Below are 20,641 nucleotides of genomic sequence, written 5' to 3' on the forward strand. Positions count from 1 at the left end.
AAAATGCATGGAGAGGGACATCGAGGGAGGGAGGGAGATGGCAGGCAGTCAGCGCCAACGGTTCCCCTTCGCCGTCTCCCTCTCGCACTGCAGTCGACTGCCCCAGTTCTGCGTTGGTGTGCGTTTGAGTTGTGGCCTTTTGCCATGCGAGCAAGCGAGGTGGAGATAAACAGAACGAAAGAAAGAGCAAAAGAGCGATGCATTTTTATGATTGCCAGGGCACAGTGGGATCAAATTAAATATTTAAAAAATAAAAATCAAAGATATGTCCCTTTTAATGCTTTACTAAGCTTACAAATCCTGAAGTATGGTCTTGAGTTTATCGTTTTTAACTCATTTACAATATCAAGCAAGATTAAAATGATTAAATACCAAAATTACGCATACGACTCGTAGCCGCAAGCAAAACATGGTTTTGAAAAACTTTAAAATTTTCCAAATATGGAAATTGGTTTCCATTATATAAACCGTTAGTCCGATTGAAATTCTCAGATCAACAAGCTTCATTTTATGAAAATTTTTTGAAATTACGTAAACGACTCGTTAACCAATTAGTAAATATAATACTTTTTTAATTTTTGCAGACTCTGTAACTAAAAATGTAAGCCATTATAAAGTATTTTTTAATTTTTTTAGGAGTACAATAATGTTTTTGTTTAATTGTTTATCAATGTTTGGACCACTGTGCGAGTGCAAGGCCCCTCTCTCAACCCACTCTCTCCCTTCTCCCCATTGCAAGTGTAACTGCAGTCAAGCGAGAGAGAGACGGCGATAGGAGGAGCCGATAAAAAATACAGGATAGGTGGCGAGGGGGTCGGGGACCATGCAAGTGCATCGGAATCGGATCGAAACTGCCCACCAAGTGCAGGCTGCAAACTGTGCCCCCACTCGCCAAAACACGAAAACAGCCCAGAAGACGAAGGCGCACTCAGCGGCGTGCAGAAAAGCAGGGAAGTAATCATCGCTGCACGCGTATTGGTGCATATAACATTGTATCGGAGATTTGTGCAAAAATCTCATCGCGAATCGGTGGGCGCACCTGCTCCGCCCCCTTTGTTTAGCTCTCTCTCGCTCGCACTTGCTCCTCGCGGCTGTTTTTTTTGCAATTGCATCGCTTGGCTGCGAAATCTGGGCTCCTTTTCCCAATGTAACACAACCATGCACCATGCGAGCGAAGATTGCCCCTAGGGTTCATTACGACACATATGTACGTTGCTGGATTTTACAGGACTTCGTAAGGGGGATTAACACAAAAAAAAAGGAAAATAATAAAAATAAGATGGAGTAAGCTGGTAGCCCCATATTACAACTCCACCTTCTCCTGCTAGCCGATGTTCCCCTTGCAAATGTGGCGCTCCTGCCTTTTTTGTTGCTTCTTTTTTCCTCTTTGGCCGAGCTGCGTGCACAAAAGTAACAAAATGTACTGAATGCCAACAGGCTCTCAGTTTTGTGGAGAGCAACGATTTTACATTACGCTGTTCTCAGTACGGTACACGCGCTCATTGCGCGATGCCCCCTTCCCTCGCTCTCTCCTTACCCACTGTGTGTGCGGCGGCGGTGCGAGTGTGTGTGCGTTATACTTGCGCTCTGGTTCTCCCCACTCTTGGAGCTTCCCTCTCCCCCACGGATTATAATGACTCCACTCCACTCCCCTCTTTTGTGTCGTTTTTTTTCTGTTCGCCTTTGGCGGGGTCTTTGCTCTCGTTTGCTTTATCATTCTTGTTTTTATTGTTGCTTTAATGATGCGCTTTGTGAGAGAGAGTGAGCGAAATGCACTGCATTGGAGAAAAATTGCAAGTGCATTTGCATTCTCTCTTCTCAGTCTTCAAAGAGATGCATTGTCAAAAGTAAGGGAAACCTTAAGAGCATGTTATGCTTTTATTTTAAGCCTAATTAATATTATTATCCTAAGTTTCAAGACGACTTTAAGAATACTCTGATACACATACAGAAATTTTCCATAAACATTTTAAAATTATGTATAGTACTATCAATAACTATTTTGTAACACTATGTTTAAATTTACAACATGTTAAGTAACATTAGTCCGCCCTATCGTGAGTATTTTGGACTTTAAAGCATTCTTTGGGAAGGAATCTGAAATTTTTAGGGGTATTCTATAATAAATTATGTTTAATTGAAAATTATTATAATTACCTATGGATAACTGGAGATATCAATTTTGAATCAAGGGTCTTAATGTCTGTGGGTTTCGTCATCAGCGAGACTAGAGAACCCACAACGACCACTGTAAGCACACCAATGGGATTTATCCAGTGGAATGAAAGACGGTAAAGTGGAAATACTTCCTCCTCGTCCGACCACACATTTTCAGAGGACGTCAAATTACCCACACAACCTTCGACGGACACCGGAAGTTTTTGGGAATTCAGTTGACCCGATGCCGCGGCAAATTGTGATCCAAGTGAAATCCATCCTGTTAGCAGAACACATGTGGTTCCACCCACTGCGGTGCCCATTGTATTTGCCCAGGGAACCAGCATTCCCAGAGTGAAGATTCCGAAAGTGGAGCTAGCTGCAATGGCCGCCAAGGAGACGGAGATGCTGAGAATGCCACTCGCTTTCTCCAGAAGAAATACCATAGCAAATGCTATAATCCCCAAAAGTACGATGCTGGACTTTACTACAATAGAGGACGCTCTTTCGCCTGGCTGCATTTTAAAACAACCACGGACTATATCCTGAAGGATCACCAGCGAAGTGGAGTTTAGATATACAGAAAGGGAACTCAAGCTAGCTCCAAAAACACCAGCAATAAACAACCCGGGCATTCCATAGATATGACCCATACTGTTAATCACGAAAAGGGGAACCAGTTGATCGTCGTTCTACAAGAAAACATTATTGTAAAATCTTTAAGAGAATATGATGTACTAACCATTATTAGACCAGAACTCAATGGATCGCATTCCTTATACGCATCAAATATAAGCAGTCCCAAGAAGCAAACGACGGAAGTGAAAAAGACAGCTCCAATCACCATGAAGGCGATGGATGTTCTAGCCATTTTTAAGGAAGGCAAGGACATATAACGATGTACCACTGTCTGGTTTACCGCATTAAGTGAGGTCCAGTAGAAAGTGCCACCGATTATAACGCTCCAAACGGTTTGACGAGCGTATGGCGAGGGATCGATGTTGAGAAATATAAGACGTCCTCCCTGGTTTAATCCTTCAAAAAACTCACTCAGGTCTTCGATGTAACAGGTCGCCAAAATAGTAACAACCAGAACGGAAACGAACATGATTACCACTTGCCAGATATCTGTATGCACCACAGCTTTTAGACCGCCCTAAAAAAATTATTTTTATTATTAAAAAATAATTACAAATAATAAGTAAATATTTAACTTTCTTACCAATAAAGTATAAATAACGCACACCATTATAGTAAAAGCTGCTATCAGATGAATATTAAGTCCGGAAACTTTGTTAAAAATAATAATTACGTAAATTTCTAAGCATTTTTCGAATATTAAACTTACCCTGATTCAGAGCTAAAGCGGGAAGATAGGCAAGAAGGGGTAAATATAGAATCTGAAATTTCTTTATTAATTAGTATGAAAATAATATATTAGTAGGTAAGTTTACTAACCACATCCAGTAAAAAAATGAGCGAAACTATGCTTCTTATTACCGTGTGGAAGCGCATCCCCAAGTACTAAGTACAAGTAATACACAGTAAGATTTAAAAATTTATAAAATTATAGTATTATTTTAAGGCCACTCACCTCATAGGATGAGGTAACTTGAAGAGCTGAAAACACAGGCAAATAGATAAAGGAAACGATTATCCCTTGGAGAATAATTGCAACCACAGTTAGACAATATTGAGAGCCATAATAGTAAATCTCTGAAGGAGTGCCGATTATTGCAACGGCAGATAGGCAGCTGTAGTCAAAAAGGTGAGAAAGGGATTTTGACGAAAATCAGAGATTAGCTCACCTGGCTATTAAACTCATTCCCACGGGGAAAACTTTCAGATTTCGCGATCCCATCAGGTACTCGTTCATCTTTTCCGATCCGAAGATGGTGGGTTCCGTGGGTTGTGATTCCGTTTTCGTTTTTCTATAGTTAACAAAAAGAAAAAACAGTAATTTGTTAGTTATCTTTATTACAGAGGTTTTGATTTGATTTGATTACTCACTTTATAAACCCGAAATACAGACCTATCGCAATGGATATTATGGTCATACCCAAGAACACGGTATAATCAACGGTCCCGAATCTGAAGCTGTCCATTCTTGGCGGTCTCTTCTGTTGAAATGGCGGTTGAAATGATTTCAATGGCACAAGGAGATTGGGAAAGGCATTATAGGGTTATCTACGATTTGCTATCTACAGTAGACGCTATAAATCTTATCTTGACGCCCATTTTATTGATGGTAAAATAAGTTTAAATATTGTTTTAGAGGAAAAATATTTGTTAGCCCTTTGTAAAACGCAATCATAAAAGCTTATATTCTTTTTTGCTTCCATGACTCAGCTTATTCTTTTCGGCTTCTATGACCTAGTTTATTCAAGTGTCTAAAATCGAAGGTGGGCTTTAAATCATGATGGCGAAACAAAAATGTATAAAAAAGATACAAGTAAAATATACAAATGAGTTAAGAAATATATGTGTTTATTAAAACGTAATTTATTTTATTTTAACTGATACTAGAAATATCCTTATCCGGCTTCTCGCGAAGTTTAAAGCATTCTTTGGGAAGGAATCTAAAAAATGGAAATACTCAAATAATATCTTCTTGAAAAGATGGATTAAAATAATAAATATTACCTGTGAATTACTGGAGATAACAACTTCGAATCCAATGTCTTAATATCTGTGGGTTTCGTCACCAGAGAGACCAGAGAACCCACAACGACAACGGCTAGCACGCCAATGGGACTTATCCAGTGGAATGAAAGACGGTACAGTGGAAATACTTCCTCCTCGTCCGACCACACATTTTCAGAGGACGTCAAATTACCCACACAACCTTCGACGGACACCGGAAGTTTTTGGGAATTCAGTAGACCCGATGCCGCGGCAAATTGTGATCCAAGGGAAATCCATCCTGTCAGCAGAACACATGTGATTCCACCCACTGCGGTGCCCATTGTATTTGCCCAGGGAACCAGCATTCCCAGAGTGAAGATTCCGAAAGTGGAGCTAGCTGCAATGGCCGCCAAGGAGACGGAGATGCTGAGAATGCCACTCGCCTTCTCCAGAAGAAATACCATAGCAAATGCTATAATCCCCAAAAGAACAATGCTAGACTTTACCACAATATTGGACGCCCTTTCGCCTGGCTGCATTTTGAAACAACCACGAATTATATCATGAAGGATCACCAGCGAAGTGGAGTTCAAGTAGACGGAGAGGGAACTCAAGCTAGCTCCAAAAACACCAGCAATAAACAACCCGGGCATTCCATAGATATGACCCAAACTGTTTACCACAAAAAAGGGAACCAGTTGATCGTCGTTCTGCAAAAAAACATTATTGTCAAATCTTTAATGGGTTAGAAAGTACTTACCATAATTAGACCAGCTCTCAATGGATCGCAATCTTTATAGGCATCAAAGATAAGCAGTCCCAAAAAACAAACGACGGAAGTAAAGAAGGCACCTCCAATCACCATGAAGGCGATGGAAGCTCTAGCCATTTTCAAGGATGGCAAAGACATATAACGATGTACCACTGTCTGGTTCACCGCACTAATTGAGGTAATGTAGAAAGTGCCACCGATTATAACGCTCCAAACGGTTTGACGAGCGTATGGGGAAGGATCAATGTTCAGGAATATAAGACGTCCTCCCTGCTTCAATCCCTCAAAAAAGTCATCCTGGTCGTCAATGTAACAGGTTGCCAAAATAGTAACAACCAGAACGGAAACAAACATAATGACAACTTGCCAGATATCTGTATGAACCACCGCCTTAAAACCGCCCTAAAAAAATGGTTTATTATTATTAAATAATAAGTAAATATTACAATTTCTTACCAATAAAGTATAAATAACGCACACCACTATAGTGAAAGCTGCTATTAAATGAATATTAAGTCCGGAAACTGTAATTAAGATAATATTCAAGTAAGTTTCAAGACGATTTTCAAATATAAAACTTACCCTGATTCAAAGCTAAGGCGGGAAGATAAGCAAGAAGGGGTAAGTAAAGAATCTGAAATTTATTATCAATTAGTAAGAAGCTAATTAGTAAGTAGCTAAATTATACTAACCACATCCAGTAAAAAAATGAAGGAAACTATACTTCTTATTACCGAGTGGAAGCGCATCCCCAAGTACTAAATACAAGAAATACAGAGTAAAATTAAAAAAAATCTATTTTATCATTTTTAGGGGCACTAACCTCATAGGACGAGCTAACTTGTAGAGCCGAAAACACAGGCAAATAGATATAGGAAACGATTAGCCCTTGGAGAATAATGGCTACGACAGTTAGACAATATTGAGAGCCATAATAGTAAATCTCTGAAGGAGTGCCTATTATTGCAACGGCAGATATGGAGCTGTAGTTAAAAAGATGAGAAAGGGATGACAAGAAAGAGACAGATTATCTCACCTGGCTATCAAACTCATTCCCACGGGGAAAACTTTCAGATTGCGCGATCCCATCAGGTACTCGTTCATCTTTTCCGATCCGAAGATCTGATGAGATCTATTGGGTTCCGTGGGTTGTGATTCCGTTTTGGTTTTTCTATAGTTAACAAAAAGAAAAAAACAGTAATTTGTTAGTTATCTTTATTACAGAGGTTTTGATTTGATTTGATTTGATTACTCACTTTATAAACCCGAAATACAGACCTATCGCAATGGATATTATGGTCATACCCAAGAACACGGTATAATCAACGGTCCCGAATCTGAAGCTGTCCATTCTTGGCGGTCTCTTCTGTTGAAATGCCGGCCGAAATGATTTCAATGGCACAAGGAGATTGTCAAAAGCGTTATAGGGTTATCTAAGATTTGCTATCTTCAGTAGACGCTATAAATCTTATCTTAACGCCCATTTTATTGATCGTAAAATAATTTTAAATTATGTTTTACAGGCCGGGAAACATACATATATGTTCGCCCTTTATAAAACGCAATCATAAAAGCTTTTTTGCTTCCATGACCCAGTTTATTTTTAGGTTTTACTTTGAAAATATTTCTGTACTTATATATTTCAATGAAGTACCAGCAGCGGTGGATTTTAATTCTATAAATATATTTATTGAAGCATTTCTTGTTTTTAACAATCCAAAATCGAAGGTGGGCTTTAAATCATGATGGCGAAACAAAAATATATATATAAAATAGATAAAAATAGAATATACAAATGAGTTAAGAAAAATATATGTGTAATTTATTTTATTTTAACTGATACTAGAAATATCCTTGTCCGGCTTCTCGCGAAGTTTAAAGCATTCTTTGGGAAGGAATCTGCAAATGGAAATACTCCAATAATATATTGTTGAAAGGCTTGATTAAAATAATAAATATTACCTGTGAATGACTGGAGATATCAACTTCGAATCCAAAGTCTTGATATCAGTGGGTTTGGTAACCAGAGAGACCAGAGAACCCACAACGACCACTGTAAGCACACCAATGGGGTTTATCCAGTGGAATGAAAGACGGTACAGTGGAAACACTTCCTCCTCGTCCACCCACACTTTCTCGGGGAGAGTTACATTACCCACACAACCTTCGACGGACACCGGAAGTATCTGAGAATTCAGTTGTCCCGATGCCGCAGCAATTTGCGAGCCAAAGGTTATCCATCCGGTCAAGAGGAAACCGGTGATTCCACCCACTAGGGTGCCCACTGTATTTGCCCAGGGAACCAGCATTCCCAGGGTGAAGATTCCAAAAGTAGAACTTGTTGCAATGGCCACTAAGGACATGCAGATACTCAGGACGCCACTCACCTTTTCGATAACGAATACCAAAGCAAAAGCTATGGCACCCATAACAACAATACTAGACTTCACGAAAATCGTGGATGCCTTTTCGCCTGGTTGCATTTTGAAACAACCACGGACTATATCCTGAAGAAGCACCAGGGAAGTGGAGTTTAAGAGTACAGAAAGGGAACTTAGGCCTGCTCCAAAAATACCGGCTATAAAAAGTCCTGGAATTCCATAGATATGACCGACACTTTGAACCACAAAGAGGGGCACCAGCTGATCGTTATTCTGCTCAAATAAATAGAATAAGAATTAAAATATGTATTATAATAAATAATTTTATACCCACCTTAATATATCCTGCGCTCAATGGATCGCAGTCCTTGTACATATGAAAGATTAGCACTCCCAAGAAGCACAGAACCGAATAAAAAATTACAGATCCAATGACGAAGAAAGCGATGGAAGCTCGAGCCATTTTTAAAGTGGGCAAAGACATATAACGATGGACCATCGACTGATTCACCGCATTCAGTGAGCTCCAGTAGAAAATACCACCAATTATGACACTCCACACGGTGTTACGAATATATGGCGAGGGATTAATGTTGCCAAATGTAAGACGCCCTCCTTGCTTCAATTCCACAAAGAGGTCATCTAAGTCGGTGATATAAAAGGTTGCAAGTATAGCCACAACCAGAACAGAAAGAAACATGATCACCACTTGCCAGATATCTGTATGAACCACCGCTTTTAGACCGCCCTGCAGATAAAGAGATTAAACGATTATAACATAATCCGTTAGTGAAAAATAACACTATGCAGCATCAAAAATAAACCTCGATGAATGCTATATTTTTGGATGCTTTACGAATTCCTAAGTTAAACTGCGTTTTCCAAAAAGTTCCCCGACGCAAGGATTCTTAGCAAAAGGACCTCAAAGTTCGAAAAATGCTGAAATTGGCCAACTTTGCGGAGCTCTCAGAGGCAAATGGATGCATGGTTTGATTCGATGTTAAAGTTTTTTAAAAGATACACCCTTTATCTTTCAAACCCCATACATAAAATAATTTTAGGATTTTTTTTAAGGCAGAAATAAATTCCAAAAAACATAGTCAAAAAACTGAAAAACATACAGCTGCGGTCAAAATAGTAGCAGTGTTGCCGCCTTGTGTTTTTAAAAGTTTCATGTTGTAATTTTTTCTTATCCAATTAGTCTAATAGTAAAATTATAATCAATACAATATTACCAGGAAAAGTTCAATTACAACAACAAACTTTTAAATACACAGGGCGGCAACACTACTACCATTTTGACCGCAGCTGTATACTTTTATGTTTTTTGACTATGTTTTCTAGAATTTGTTTCTGCCTTAAAAAAAATCTTAAAAATTTTTTAAGTATGGGGTTTAAAAGATAAAGGATGTATCTTTTAAAAAACTTTAACATCGAATCAAACCATGCATCCATTTGCCTCTGAGAGCTCCGCAAAGTTGGCCAATTTCAGCATTTTTTGAACTTTGAGGTCCTTTTGCTAAGAATCCTTGCGTCGGGGAACTTTTTGGAAAACGCAGTTTAACTTGGGAATTCGTAACGAATCCAAAAATATAGCATCCATCGAGGTAAATTTAAAAAGCACTAAAAATGCTGCACAGTGTAATTAATTATATCGAATGTCTTACCAATAAAGTATAGATAACGACCACTACAATAGTCACAACTTCTATTAGATAAATATTAATGCCAGAAACTGTTGTTATGAAAATAAATAATAAGTAAACAGATCATCAAAGGGCATTTAAATTAAACTTACCCTGACTAAGAGCTAAGGCCGGAACGAAGATTACAAAAGGCATGTATAGCATCTGAAATGGCTTACTTATTAATACAAATATAAGATTTGGAATTAAGTTCAACTAACCACTTCAGTAACGAACAATATAGAAGCTATACTTCGTATAATCGAGTGAAAACGCATCTCCAAGTACTATTTATTACAGACAATTATAAAAAATGGGTATATAACAATCATTTTAAGGACCACTTACCTCATAGGACGAGCTAACTTGAAGAGCCGAAAACACTGGCAAATAAATATAGGCTACGGCAAGTCCTTGAAAAACAATGGCTACGATAATAAGACTATATTGAGTGCCATAATAGTAAATCTCCGAAGGTGTTCCAAGTATTGCAATGCCGGCAATAAAACTGAAAGTAGAAAAGAGATATAAAAATGGTAAATTTAATGAATTATAAATAATTCCTGATCACTTCACCTGGCTATCAAACTCATCCCCACAGGCACTACTTTCAGATTGCGCGAACCCATAAAATACTCGTTCATCTTTTTTGATCCAAAAGACGGCATGGCGTTTTCGGGTGAATCAACGGGTGGTGGGGTAGGTTCTGCATTCTTCTTGGTCTTTCTGTAGGTTAAAAAAATAATATAAATTTCAAAATTAAATAAATAAATATATTACAGTTGTTAGCCACTTTATTATTATAAATTAAAAAAAATTTATCGTTTAAAAAATTTTTAGATCCTACTCACTTAATCCATCCGAAATACAATCCTGTGACAATGGATATTATCGTCATACCCATGAACACGGTATAGTCCACGACTCCGAATCTATAGCTGTGCATACTTGGCGACCTCGTCTGTAAAAAGGTCGGTTAAAGACTGTTGGTGTAAAATGACACCTATTGCTGAGATTGCCAAAATTGGTAGAATTACGTTATCTTAGATAAACATAGATGGAGGCTTATGAAAATCTTATCAAAGCATAAACATTTACTACAATCGTTAAAAGCATATCTTTATCTTTGGTTATGGCAATATACTTTTATTTAACAATTCACAAGCAGTTCATTGCTTAATAATTAAATAAATAAATACTTTTTATTGCTTGCTTAAGTGTGAAATATAATAGTTCCGGTCTAGACACATATAAGCCAACAATTGAATAACCACAAAGATAATGACTATGTAAATAACAATTATAAAGATTTAAACAAATAGTTCCTTACCGCTTCCATTGAGCTCTTAATTTGATTTGCTTTTTTAGCGAATGTGTTTGTGTCAAATAGAGCAATATTTCCGTTGTGATAGAGAGAAGGTCATATAAATTAATATATAAGACATTTTTCTTCTCTTTTTGAAAACTATAGGTAGACAAAAAATTAAACAACAAGTTTTTTTTATCAAAAAGTTTCAAAGTTTCTGTATTAATGTAATCGTTACAAATTAATACTCATTGCTTGCATCCATAAAAAAAGGCGCATTTATATGTCTAAAATTTTTTGTCTACTACCTGAACGTACGTACACCAATATTTTTCAGTGTGTCATTTAATTTGGTTTCTAATTCTATAAATAAGTTTATTTTGTAACGATACGTTTCATGGTTTAAAAAAGTTCTGCACATTGACTTTAAAGATTCGTAGTACATATTTGAATACAAAATAAAAAAAAAACAAATTGTATTATTTAATTTGTAAATATTTTAATTAAGGTCGAACATTTTAGATTCGATGTTAGTTATATTAACTTTAAATATTTAGAGTCATTAAAAAAAAGAATTTCATATTAATATAAATGTTGAAAATATTTAAATGAACAATTCCTTGCATTAAATTAGTGTTGATTTTAATTTGATAAAATAAATAAAAATAAAAATTTATTTGAAAATTGTCTTTATTTTAGGCTTGACATGTTTACGTTGTCTGCCACTCCATAAACTTAAATATTATTTAGAATTAAGGAGATTAAAACAAACTAAGCTAAGTCTGAATGATTGGAAATGTCCTTGGCCGCCTTCTTGTGATTTTTGAAGCATTCTTTAGAAAGGAATCTGTAGATGAATGGTTTTTAATCAAATAATCTATTGTTTAAAATTATTTAAAATTATTGACATTACCTGTGGATCACTGGGGATATTAAATCTGAATCCAAAGTCTTGATGTCTGTGGGTTTGGTCACCAGTGAGACCAGTGAACCCACAACGACCACTGTAAGCACACCAATGGGATTTATCCAGTGGAATGAAAGACGGTACAGTGGAAACACTTCCTCCTCGTCCACCCACACTTTCTCGGGGAGAGTTACATTACCCACACAACCTTCGACGGTTACAGGAAGTATCTGGGAATTCAGTTGTCCCGATGCCGCAGCAAATTGCGATCCAAAGGTTATCCATCCAGTGAAGAGGAAAGCGGTGATTCCACCCACTAGGGTGCCCACTGTATTTGACCAGGGAACCAGCATTCCCAGGGTGAAGATTCCAAATGTGGCACTAGTTCCAATGGCCACTAACGATATGCAGATACTCAGGACGCCACTCACTTTTTCCAGAATAAACACCAAGGCAAAAGCGATGACGCCCAAAATAACAATGCTGGACTTCACAAAAATCGCAGATGCTTTTTCACCTGGCTGCATTTTAAAACAACCACGGATTATATCCTGAAGAATTACCAGTGAAGTGGAGTTTAAGTACACAGAAAGGGAACTTAAGCCGGCTCCAAAGATACCAGCTATAAAAAGACCTGGCATTCCATAGATATGACCGACACTCTGAACCACGAAAAAGGGCACCAACTGATCGTTATTCTGTTTAGATAAAAAAATATATATTACAGTGTTATCAAATCAATAAATATTCCGTACCCACCTTAATATATCCTGCACTCAATGGATCGCAGTCTTTGTACATATGAAAGATTAGCAATCCCAAAAAGCACAGGACGGAATAAAATATGATAGCTCCAATGACAAAAAAGGCGATGGACTTTTGGGCCATTTGTAACGAAGGCAAAGACATATATCTATGAACCATCGCCTGATTAACCGCATTAATTGAGGTCAAGTAGAAAGTACACCCGATTAGAACACTCCACACGGTGTTTCGGATATATGGCGAGGAATCAATATTGCCAAATATAAGTCTTTGTCCCTTTTCAACTTTTTCTAGTAGGTCATCTAGGTCGCTGATATAACAGGTCGCAAGTATAGCCACAACCAGAACAGATATAAACATGATTGCCACTTGCCAGATATCTGTATGAACCACCGCCTTCAGACCGCCCTGCAGATAAAGAGATTTAACGATTATAATCCGCTAATGAAAAATAATTAATTTTATCAATTGTCTTACCAATAAAGTATAAATAACGACCACTATAATAGTCACCACTTCTATTATATAAATATTAATACCGGAAACTGTTGTTAAGAAAAAATATAGTTATAATATGTCAAGGGTCATTTAAACAGAACTTACCCTGGTTTAAAGCTAGTGCCGGAACAAAGACCAGAAAAGGCATATAAAGTATCTAAAATGGCGTTTTAATTAATAACATTATAGAACTTGGAACTATATTCAACTAACCACTTCAATGACGAATATTATAGAAACTATGCTTCTTATAATCGAGTGAAAACGCATCCCCAAGTACTGGATATTAAGAAAATGATAAAATAAATAAAATAATATATCCTTGGATAACAAATTTAAAAAGCACTAACCTCATAGGATGAGCGAACTTGAAGAGCTGAAAACACAGGCAAGTAGATATAGGCTACGGCAAGTCCTTGGATTATAATGGCTACGACAATAAGACTGTATTGAGTGCCATAATAGTAAATCTCTGAAGGTGCTCCCAGTATTGCAACGCCCGAAATAAAGCTGTTAATTAAATGGAAATTAAAACAAGGTCTAAAGGATTCGATCTTGTTCAGTTCACCTGGCTACCAAACTCATTCCAACAGGAAAAACTTTCAGATTGCGCGAACCCATGAGATACTCGTTCATTTTTTCCGATCCGAAGTTTGGCATGGATCTTTCGGAGGAATCTACAGGTGGCGGGCTAGGTTCTGCATTTTTCTTGGATTTTCTGTTGATTAAAAAAAAAATTATACATTTTAAGAATGAACTTAGATACTTAATCATTAACTAACTTAATTTTTACAAATCCTACTTACTTTATCCATCCGTAATAAAGTCCTGTGGCGATGGATGCTATGGTCATACCCAGAAACACGGTATAGTCAACAACTCCGAATCTATAGTTGTCCATACTCGGCGACATTTTCAGCAATAATGTCCGTAAATGTCTGGCGATCTAAAATGGGTCATGAAACTAAGATTGTTCAAATTGATATTATCTCAGAAATTTTATCTTTGGTAAACATAGATGGATGGATTATAAGGGCCTTATCACAACAATGAAATTTTATTGAATATTAAAGTGTCAAATATAATATTTTCAGTCTAGGCACATTTTGGCAAACAATTGAATAATCACGATAATCATAATAATCAGATAATAAGTTTGTAAATAACCATAATAAAGGTTTAAGCAAATGATTTCTTACCGCTTCCATGAAGAGCTTAATTTGATTTGAATTTTGAGCGAATGAGTTTGTGTCAGCTAGAGCAATATTTCCGTTGTGATAGAGAAAAGCTCGTGTGAAAATAAAAAAGAGATCGTTTTCTCTCATAGTATAGTTTATACACATAAAAGATTAAATACGATAAAAATTTAAATATTATCTTTGATTTTTGATTTATTTTTCCTCAGAGTTTATGTTTTTAAAAGTAGTGAATTCAAAAAAATTTTGGAATAATAGGTATGACTACAATTTTTTGTATATTAGCTGAAGCATTTATATATTTCAGTGTACCATTAAATTTGGTGTTTAACTCTATAAATAAATGTAGTTTTCCACGATATGGTTGACCTCCTACAAATTACTAATACTCATAAATCATGATAAATTTACGACACGTGCCACACAATATAGGGGAAAAGATCACGCATTAGCACAAAATATAAACTTGAAAGAAAATTAAATCGTATACCTATCAATAGGTTACCAAAATAGTTTAAAGAATGCATCCGCCCAATTGGTTTAAAAAAAGGTTATGTTAATTAAAATTTGAGAACATTTATTTAAATTCAAAACTTCTGTAGAGTCTATTTTTACATTTTGTTTTATAAAGTAGATTTTTATTTTTTTCTTGATATGTTTGCGTTTCAGTTTGTTGTCATTTCCAATTCCACCATTTAATTGTATATACGTTTAAAAATTAGAGTTAAACATTTTTTTTTCTTTTTAAATTATAGATTTTTTAATTCTTTATATATTTAAGATGTTTTGTTACGTTATTTAATTAACTAAATATTAGCTTTAATTTCTAAAAATGTATTTTACGATCCAATGTTTTTTAGATATTAAATTCTAAAATCGTGGAAGGTTTCTCCTTACTTTTTTTTTGTTTTATAATTAACTTTAAAAAGCTGAAATGCTTATGATTTTAGTTTTAATTTTCTCTCCTAAAAGTGGGATTTTTAGATTGCAGGTTCTTAAAAGCTAACAAGTGCTCCATTGATATGTATCGTTTTCGATTTGTGGATCAACAAGTTGAATGCATTAACTAAATTCCAACTAAGTGTAAAGAGATAACGTCGCTAAAATGCGGTCGTTTTCTGGACATCGTACTCCTCCATTTTTTCGGGTGGCTTCTTAACTACTTATCACAGTTTGCAAAGGGATCTCCTACTTCTGACTAAAACTCTCCAGCTTTTGGTGGATTGATCACCCCACAGGCTTCTTTAAAATTGGTGGCATTCAGTGGACTAAAGTAATCCTCGTGCAGGAAGCGAATGATGTTCTCGATGGGACACAGATCGGCTTTGTTTCCCCGGGAATCCCTCGTAACCCTCAGGCTCTTTCCGCCCTCGCAAAAATCGATTTGTTGGGTCACATCCTTTCCGTTATAAACTACCCGAAAATAGTAATCCGTGTGCGCTTCACTGCGATAAACTTCGAAAGCCAATCTGGAGGCATAGGCAATAGTTTGACCTTGACTCGTGATGATTCCCAAGGCAGCTGTTAGATATTGCATGGTGCAATCGTGACCAGAATACAGCACAAACTTTGTCCTATCACCGGAGATCATCTTTAGCATATAGCTGACAATGTGACGGATCATTCCATAGGATCTTAAAAGTCCAGATAGCTTGTAGTATGAATGGCTAGCGGAACGTTGAGATAGCTCATCGGCGAAGGACATCAGGGTGTCCACATGACTCGGTTCTACGCAGCCCTCTTGAGATTCCTCAGCCTGCAGCGAAGGATTTCCATTTTGCAGCTCGGGGGAATCGGGTTCCTGCTGGTTTTGTGCCTCCTACAGTTGGAAAATAATTAATTTTATTAAATTAATTATAAATAAAATTCTTAAATAATTACCTGTAACAGATTGGCAGCCGTTTCATCCTGATCTATATTAATTACATCCACCAGCTCTTGATTGGAATTCTTTTTCAGAGGTTTAGGAGTGGAAACCTGCTTTTTCCGCCGACATGGCAGCGAAGCATCATGACAAAGAACGGTAAGCAGGGCATCCACCACCTCGAAGGGATTGCTAATGCCATTGGGAGTGTGTTGCAGTATGGTGCCACCTATCCACTGCATCACTTCCAGGACATCGGCACGTTTCAGCAGCTGCTTATCTCCCATTGCCTCCAAACGTTTCCTTAGCAAAGCCGACTGTGGACAGCTGCACTCCCCGAAACAGAAGGCCATGCTGTGAGATTCCCGGACATTCAGAGCCAACCATTTATCCGCCGGCAGCAGGGCGAACAACATGGCCAAGGCGGATTGGAAGGTACGACGATAGCGAGTGGTGAAGACCACCACTTCGTCCGAATTGAGAAGCGTGTGGGGAGTTGTTTCCACTGAAGCGCGATTGGGATTCGGTTTGAGCAGCAGACCCAAGGGATGGGCATACACCTGGTGCATGATGTCGCCAACGTGAAGAAGCTGCGAAATGCCCCTTGGATGGGATGTCAAATTAATATGGAATTTAATTAAAGTTTCTCCCAGGGTTCGGAAAATAGCACAAAATAGTACTGTAAAAAACTTTTGTTATTAACATGTTAAATGACAAAGTGTTAAGGTCAAAAAAAAATTGTATCCTACATTGTATGTTAGAAACATAAATAACACACTCATGTCATTTGTGTTATTTACACGACGTGTTTTTTACGCAGCGTGTTTTTAACACAATGAGTTTTTGACATTAAAGTGTCAGAATTGTACGTTAAACTGAAAAATGCACGGTTTTCTAGAGTATAAGAATTCATAAATGCTTTGAAATGGTTAAAACTAACATATAAGAGATCATAAACCATATTGGTTTTTCATTTTTCCTTCGACTCGTAATGTCTGTGAAATGTAATTTTCATTTGTGTCAAAAACACGTCATGCTAAAAACACATTGTGTAAAAAACACAGTGAGCTGTGTGTGCTAACAATTATTTTTCACATTTTTCACACTTTTGTATTTGACACACATGTCAAAAATTTGGCTCACACTGTAAAATACAATTTTTTATGTTTTCAACATGTGTGTCAATTTCCGAACCCTGGTTTCTCCCCTTACTTGTAAGTCAGCTGACCCAGTGGACAACCACGTTCCGTGGCTGGAAGCAGCGGAAATCCATGAAACGGACCCACTTTGCTCCAGTACATATGATTCGAGCCCGAAGCGGAGCTGCTCGAGTTGTACAAAAAGCTGCGATATCTAAAGGGAAATAGTTTTAAGGAAAGATTAATAATTTCAAGAGACGAAAGAGAAACCCACCTGTTGACCAGGCTATCTGTGCCACCTCCACTCACGCCGCAATTGATGCCAGCACTTCGGACATGAGAAATGGGTCCTCGATCCCCGTGCCTGATGACCAGGAGCACTCCCTGAAGCTTCCAACCCTCCAAGATGCCGCCATCGTCCAAACGCTGCAGCTGCGGCAGCGGAGCACAGCGTTCTCGGTACTTGGCAAACCGTTGGGCAGTGGAGGATGCCATTGGATCGCCGCCCAAGGAACTGACGGTGCCAGACGAACTGGGTCCAAAAACTGAGCCACCACCTCCCGAAATCGACTCAACATTGCCCATGTAGCGATACATTCCTGAAAAGATTAATAAATTATTTAGGATTTTGGTAATGCTAAAACTGGATAATTATTGAGATTATAATTTTTAATTTGTTTAAAAAATGTTGTTAAATTTATTTGACATTTATATTGATATAGATAAATATTTTCTAACCATTTAAATTTAATTTTTAATTTTATTTATTTAATATCCCAGCGCTACAAGTGCACAATTATAATTATCGCGCTAGTCACATTCAGTTGATATTTTTAACTTATTATTATTTTTAAAATATTTAAACAATTTTCCCCACTTACTTAATTACTAACATCAAATACTTTGTAGTTTTCCATTGATTGTTTGATATATTATTAAGTACTCACCCGCTATAAGCAGGAATATCCAGACGCTGAGCAGCACATAGCAGTAGAAGGCACGATGTTGGGTGGCCACACGCATCAGTTCCTTGAGCAGCCTCATCCTGGCCAGAAAGTCCGGCTCTTACCTGCTGCTGCTGCCCCCTAACTCCACGGCTCCTCCTCGGCATCAACGCGATGGGCGGCACTCTTGGAGGGTTCCTGCTGATTAGTTAGCTCCGTTTTAATCCTTTCCAGCGCTAAATAATCCTGGCAATAGCTCCGCTTCGAGGGAAGAAAAGTTTTAACAACCAGCTGAAGAAAAAACCTGGTTCAAGCGTTTACGTGGAGCACGTCCAATTGCCAGGGGCATGCGCACTGGAGGCCACAACGTTATCAGCTGTTTGCACAGGGGTGCTGGCCAAAGGGGGAGATTTGAATACTAATAGCTAATAACAAGGCAATTGTTATGGTATATATAATAGGTAATCTCTCTTTTTAAACCCATTAAACCATCATTATTCAGTATAAGCTTTGCATCAAGCTCGAGTGCACTCTTTAATAACAATCTTAGTGTTCCCAATACATTTGTGGCTTTGGCTCAAGGCGTATGTAATAAATATGCGTAAACTGTTGGCCGGCTGAAAGGCGGGGCTTCGTTCGCCTATGCAGCCGGATTTAAAATATGGTGGGTATTTAAATGTATATTCTGGTGGTATATAAGTTATTTTGAGATCAGTTCCAGTCTAATCCTGCGCTGCAGTCAGGGCCAAAACAGTGAAGCGTACCTCGTCGGGATCACGGGACATGAACTCCTTGCACACCTTGGCCGCATCCTTGACAAAGGTCTCCTCCGAAGTTGAGCCATGCTTGATCGGGAAGGATTTGCGACCGTCCAGCTCGTACAGAGTGCCTTCCTTGTTGACCAGGGCGATAAAGTGATGGATCACAGTCTCGTGCTCGGCGGCATTGGTCTGACCTTCTTGGGCCAGAGCCTGGTGATCGGCGGTGAAGTCCTTGTCGGTCTCCAAGGCCTTGCCACGTTCCTCCGGCGAAAGCGAGGCGGTCTTCTCCAGGAAGGCCTTCAGCACACCGCTATCGATGTCAACACTAAAAAAAATATAAGATAAAAAATATAAATGAAAATCGCATTAAAACGATAATTATTACTGGAGTAATTTTTACTATTTTTCAGTGATTTTTACTATTTTTTTAAACTCAAAAGATTAAGTGTAATTGATATTAAGAAAATATCATAACATGCTTATAAGATTTTAATTGGTAGCTAAACTTCATGACTTTTGATGTCGTTATTCTAAACTAATTTTTATGAATGACAGAAAATAATTTTAACATTAAATTTAAAACAAAAAATCATCATTTAAATTTGCCAAATAAGAACAGTCTATGGAAATTTTTTATAACAATTTTGAAATAGTAAAAAAGTTGTTTTTAACCCTTAAAAAAGTATTCGCTTTGAATTTTTTAAAATTTTAAGTGAATGGGACCTTTTTTAAATTGATTTGAAAAACATGTTTTCTGAAAATTAATGGAAAAAAAGCACCATTGCCTACAAGAATTATAATTTTTAGGAAGAATTACTTTTTGAGTGTAATAACGGAAGAAATATTATTAAATTTGCTGGAACTGAGCATTTGTTTTAAGTATTAAAAATTCCTAATTTAAAACTAATAATGCGATAAAAAAATAAAAATACCGTAAGAAAATCACATATTTTAAAATCTTTTAACCTACTCTTTGTTGTTGGCCACGCTGTGGATCAAGGCGACGGTGCCACAGGCGTTGTGGGTAAACTGGCGCATATAGAAGAGATCGGCGGGATGCTGATCCTGCCCATCCTTCACGCGTTCGTGCTCTTCGGCGCGATGTTTCTCATACTGAAAGTGGAAGATTAGTTATTAAAGATAGTCAAAAACCCGATTATAACCCACCGTTTCGCTGCAAGGAAAGAGCAAAATGAACGCCTTCACGGGACGCGGAATCCATTCCAAAGTGTCCTCCTCCAGTCCGATGACGTCAGTTACCGACCAGGCTGGCGACACGCCCAGTTTATGTATGTACTTGGTCAGGACCTGGGAATGGGAAAATTTAATGGCGTCTTTTCACTTATTTTCCCCCAAAAGGAAGCCGACATTTTCGCGAAAAGCCACAACAAAGGAATTTGCTAGTGCTGCAAGTAGCGAAAGTAGGATTTAAATGTATAAGTTTCTCACCTCGGGATTGGATTCAAGTGGAGTCCAGGTCGACATTTTTTCTGTAATTTGTCTTTAGTTGCGTTCTGAGTGAAAATTCAAAGGAAAATGAAGGATTTGTCTAGACAATTACCGGCACTTTTTGTGAGCTTAAAATTTTCTAGAATAGGGTGTGTACGCATTGGCTTTCGATTTTGAATTTATCGATAGTTA

The 20,641-nt window shown here is 37.5% G+C and overlaps 6 protein-coding genes across 6 annotated transcripts; all 6 read right to left on the reverse strand.

Moving 5' to 3' along the window:
- Positions 1 to 2,042: 2,042 nt before the first annotated feature.
- On the reverse strand, positions 2,043 to 4,262 carry LOC123003237 (sodium-coupled monocarboxylate transporter 2). The gene is made up of 9 exons (XM_044395138.2): positions 4,168 to 4,262; positions 3,966 to 4,088; positions 3,752 to 3,911; positions 3,616 to 3,681; positions 3,506 to 3,557; positions 3,380 to 3,447; positions 2,900 to 3,313; positions 2,158 to 2,849; positions 2,043 to 2,097 (listed from the first exon to the last, which is right to left on the reverse strand). Exons 1-9 carry the CDS (start codon positions 4,260 to 4,262, stop codon positions 2,043 to 2,045), a joined length of 1,725 nt encoding a protein of 574 aa, XP_044251073.2.
- A 384-nt stretch (positions 4,263 to 4,646) lies between these two features.
- On the reverse strand, positions 4,647 to 6,905 carry LOC108065939 (sodium-coupled monocarboxylate transporter 2). The gene is made up of 9 exons (XM_044395094.2): positions 6,811 to 6,905; positions 6,591 to 6,725; positions 6,378 to 6,537; positions 6,247 to 6,312; positions 6,137 to 6,188; positions 6,011 to 6,078; positions 5,543 to 5,956; positions 4,801 to 5,492; positions 4,647 to 4,736 (listed from the first exon to the last, which is right to left on the reverse strand). Exons 1-9 carry the CDS (start codon positions 6,903 to 6,905, stop codon positions 4,670 to 4,672), a joined length of 1,749 nt encoding a protein of 582 aa, XP_044251029.2. The 3' UTR covers positions 4,647 to 4,669.
- Positions 6,906 to 7,290: 385 nt separating this feature from the next.
- Positions 7,291 to 10,589, reverse strand: LOC108065938 (sodium-coupled monocarboxylate transporter 1-like). Its single transcript, XM_017154204.3, has 9 exons — positions 10,472 to 10,589; positions 10,197 to 10,346; positions 9,969 to 10,128; positions 9,842 to 9,907; positions 9,734 to 9,785; positions 9,603 to 9,670; positions 8,270 to 8,683; positions 7,517 to 8,208; positions 7,291 to 7,453 (listed from the first exon to the last, which is right to left on the reverse strand). The coding sequence occupies exons 1-9, from the start codon at positions 10,564 to 10,566 to the stop codon at positions 7,387 to 7,389; spliced, it is 1,764 nt and encodes a 587-aa protein (XP_017009693.3). The 5' UTR covers positions 10,567 to 10,589; the 3' UTR covers positions 7,291 to 7,386.
- A 1,031-nt stretch (positions 10,590 to 11,620) lies between these two features.
- On the reverse strand, positions 11,621 to 13,997 carry LOC108065922 (sodium-coupled monocarboxylate transporter 1-like). The gene is made up of 9 exons (XM_044395142.2): positions 13,903 to 13,997; positions 13,665 to 13,814; positions 13,447 to 13,606; positions 13,310 to 13,375; positions 13,202 to 13,253; positions 13,076 to 13,143; positions 12,593 to 13,006; positions 11,840 to 12,531; positions 11,621 to 11,773 (listed from the first exon to the last, which is right to left on the reverse strand). Exons 1-9 carry the CDS (start codon positions 13,995 to 13,997, stop codon positions 11,698 to 11,700), a joined length of 1,773 nt encoding a protein of 590 aa, XP_044251077.2. The 3' UTR covers positions 11,621 to 11,697.
- A 1,178-nt stretch (positions 13,998 to 15,175) lies between these two features.
- Positions 15,176 to 18,579, reverse strand: LOC108066012 (2-phosphoxylose phosphatase 1). Its single transcript, XM_070216367.1, has 5 exons — positions 18,243 to 18,579; positions 17,570 to 17,894; positions 17,369 to 17,509; positions 16,174 to 16,759; positions 15,176 to 16,111 (listed from the first exon to the last, which is right to left on the reverse strand). Exons 1-5 carry the CDS (start codon positions 18,337 to 18,339, stop codon positions 15,491 to 15,493), a joined length of 1,770 nt encoding a protein of 589 aa, XP_070072468.1. The 5' UTR covers positions 18,340 to 18,579; the 3' UTR covers positions 15,176 to 15,490.
- Positions 18,580 to 18,733: 154 nt separating this feature from the next.
- On the reverse strand, positions 18,734 to 20,607 carry Uch (Ubiquitin carboxyl-terminal hydrolase). The gene is made up of 4 exons (XM_017154195.3): positions 20,450 to 20,607; positions 20,168 to 20,308; positions 19,971 to 20,113; positions 18,734 to 19,325 (listed from the first exon to the last, which is right to left on the reverse strand). Exons 1-4 carry the CDS (start codon positions 20,483 to 20,485, stop codon positions 18,962 to 18,964), a joined length of 684 nt encoding a protein of 227 aa, XP_017009684.1. The 5' UTR covers positions 20,486 to 20,607; the 3' UTR covers positions 18,734 to 18,961.
- Positions 20,608 to 20,641: the final 34 nt, after the last annotated feature.

Source organism: Drosophila takahashii, chromosome 2L (genome assembly GCF_030179915.1).
Source record: "Drosophila takahashii strain IR98-3 E-12201 chromosome 2L, DtakHiC1v2, whole genome shotgun sequence".
NCBI lineage: Eukaryota > Metazoa > Arthropoda > Insecta > Diptera > Drosophilidae > Drosophila > Drosophila takahashii.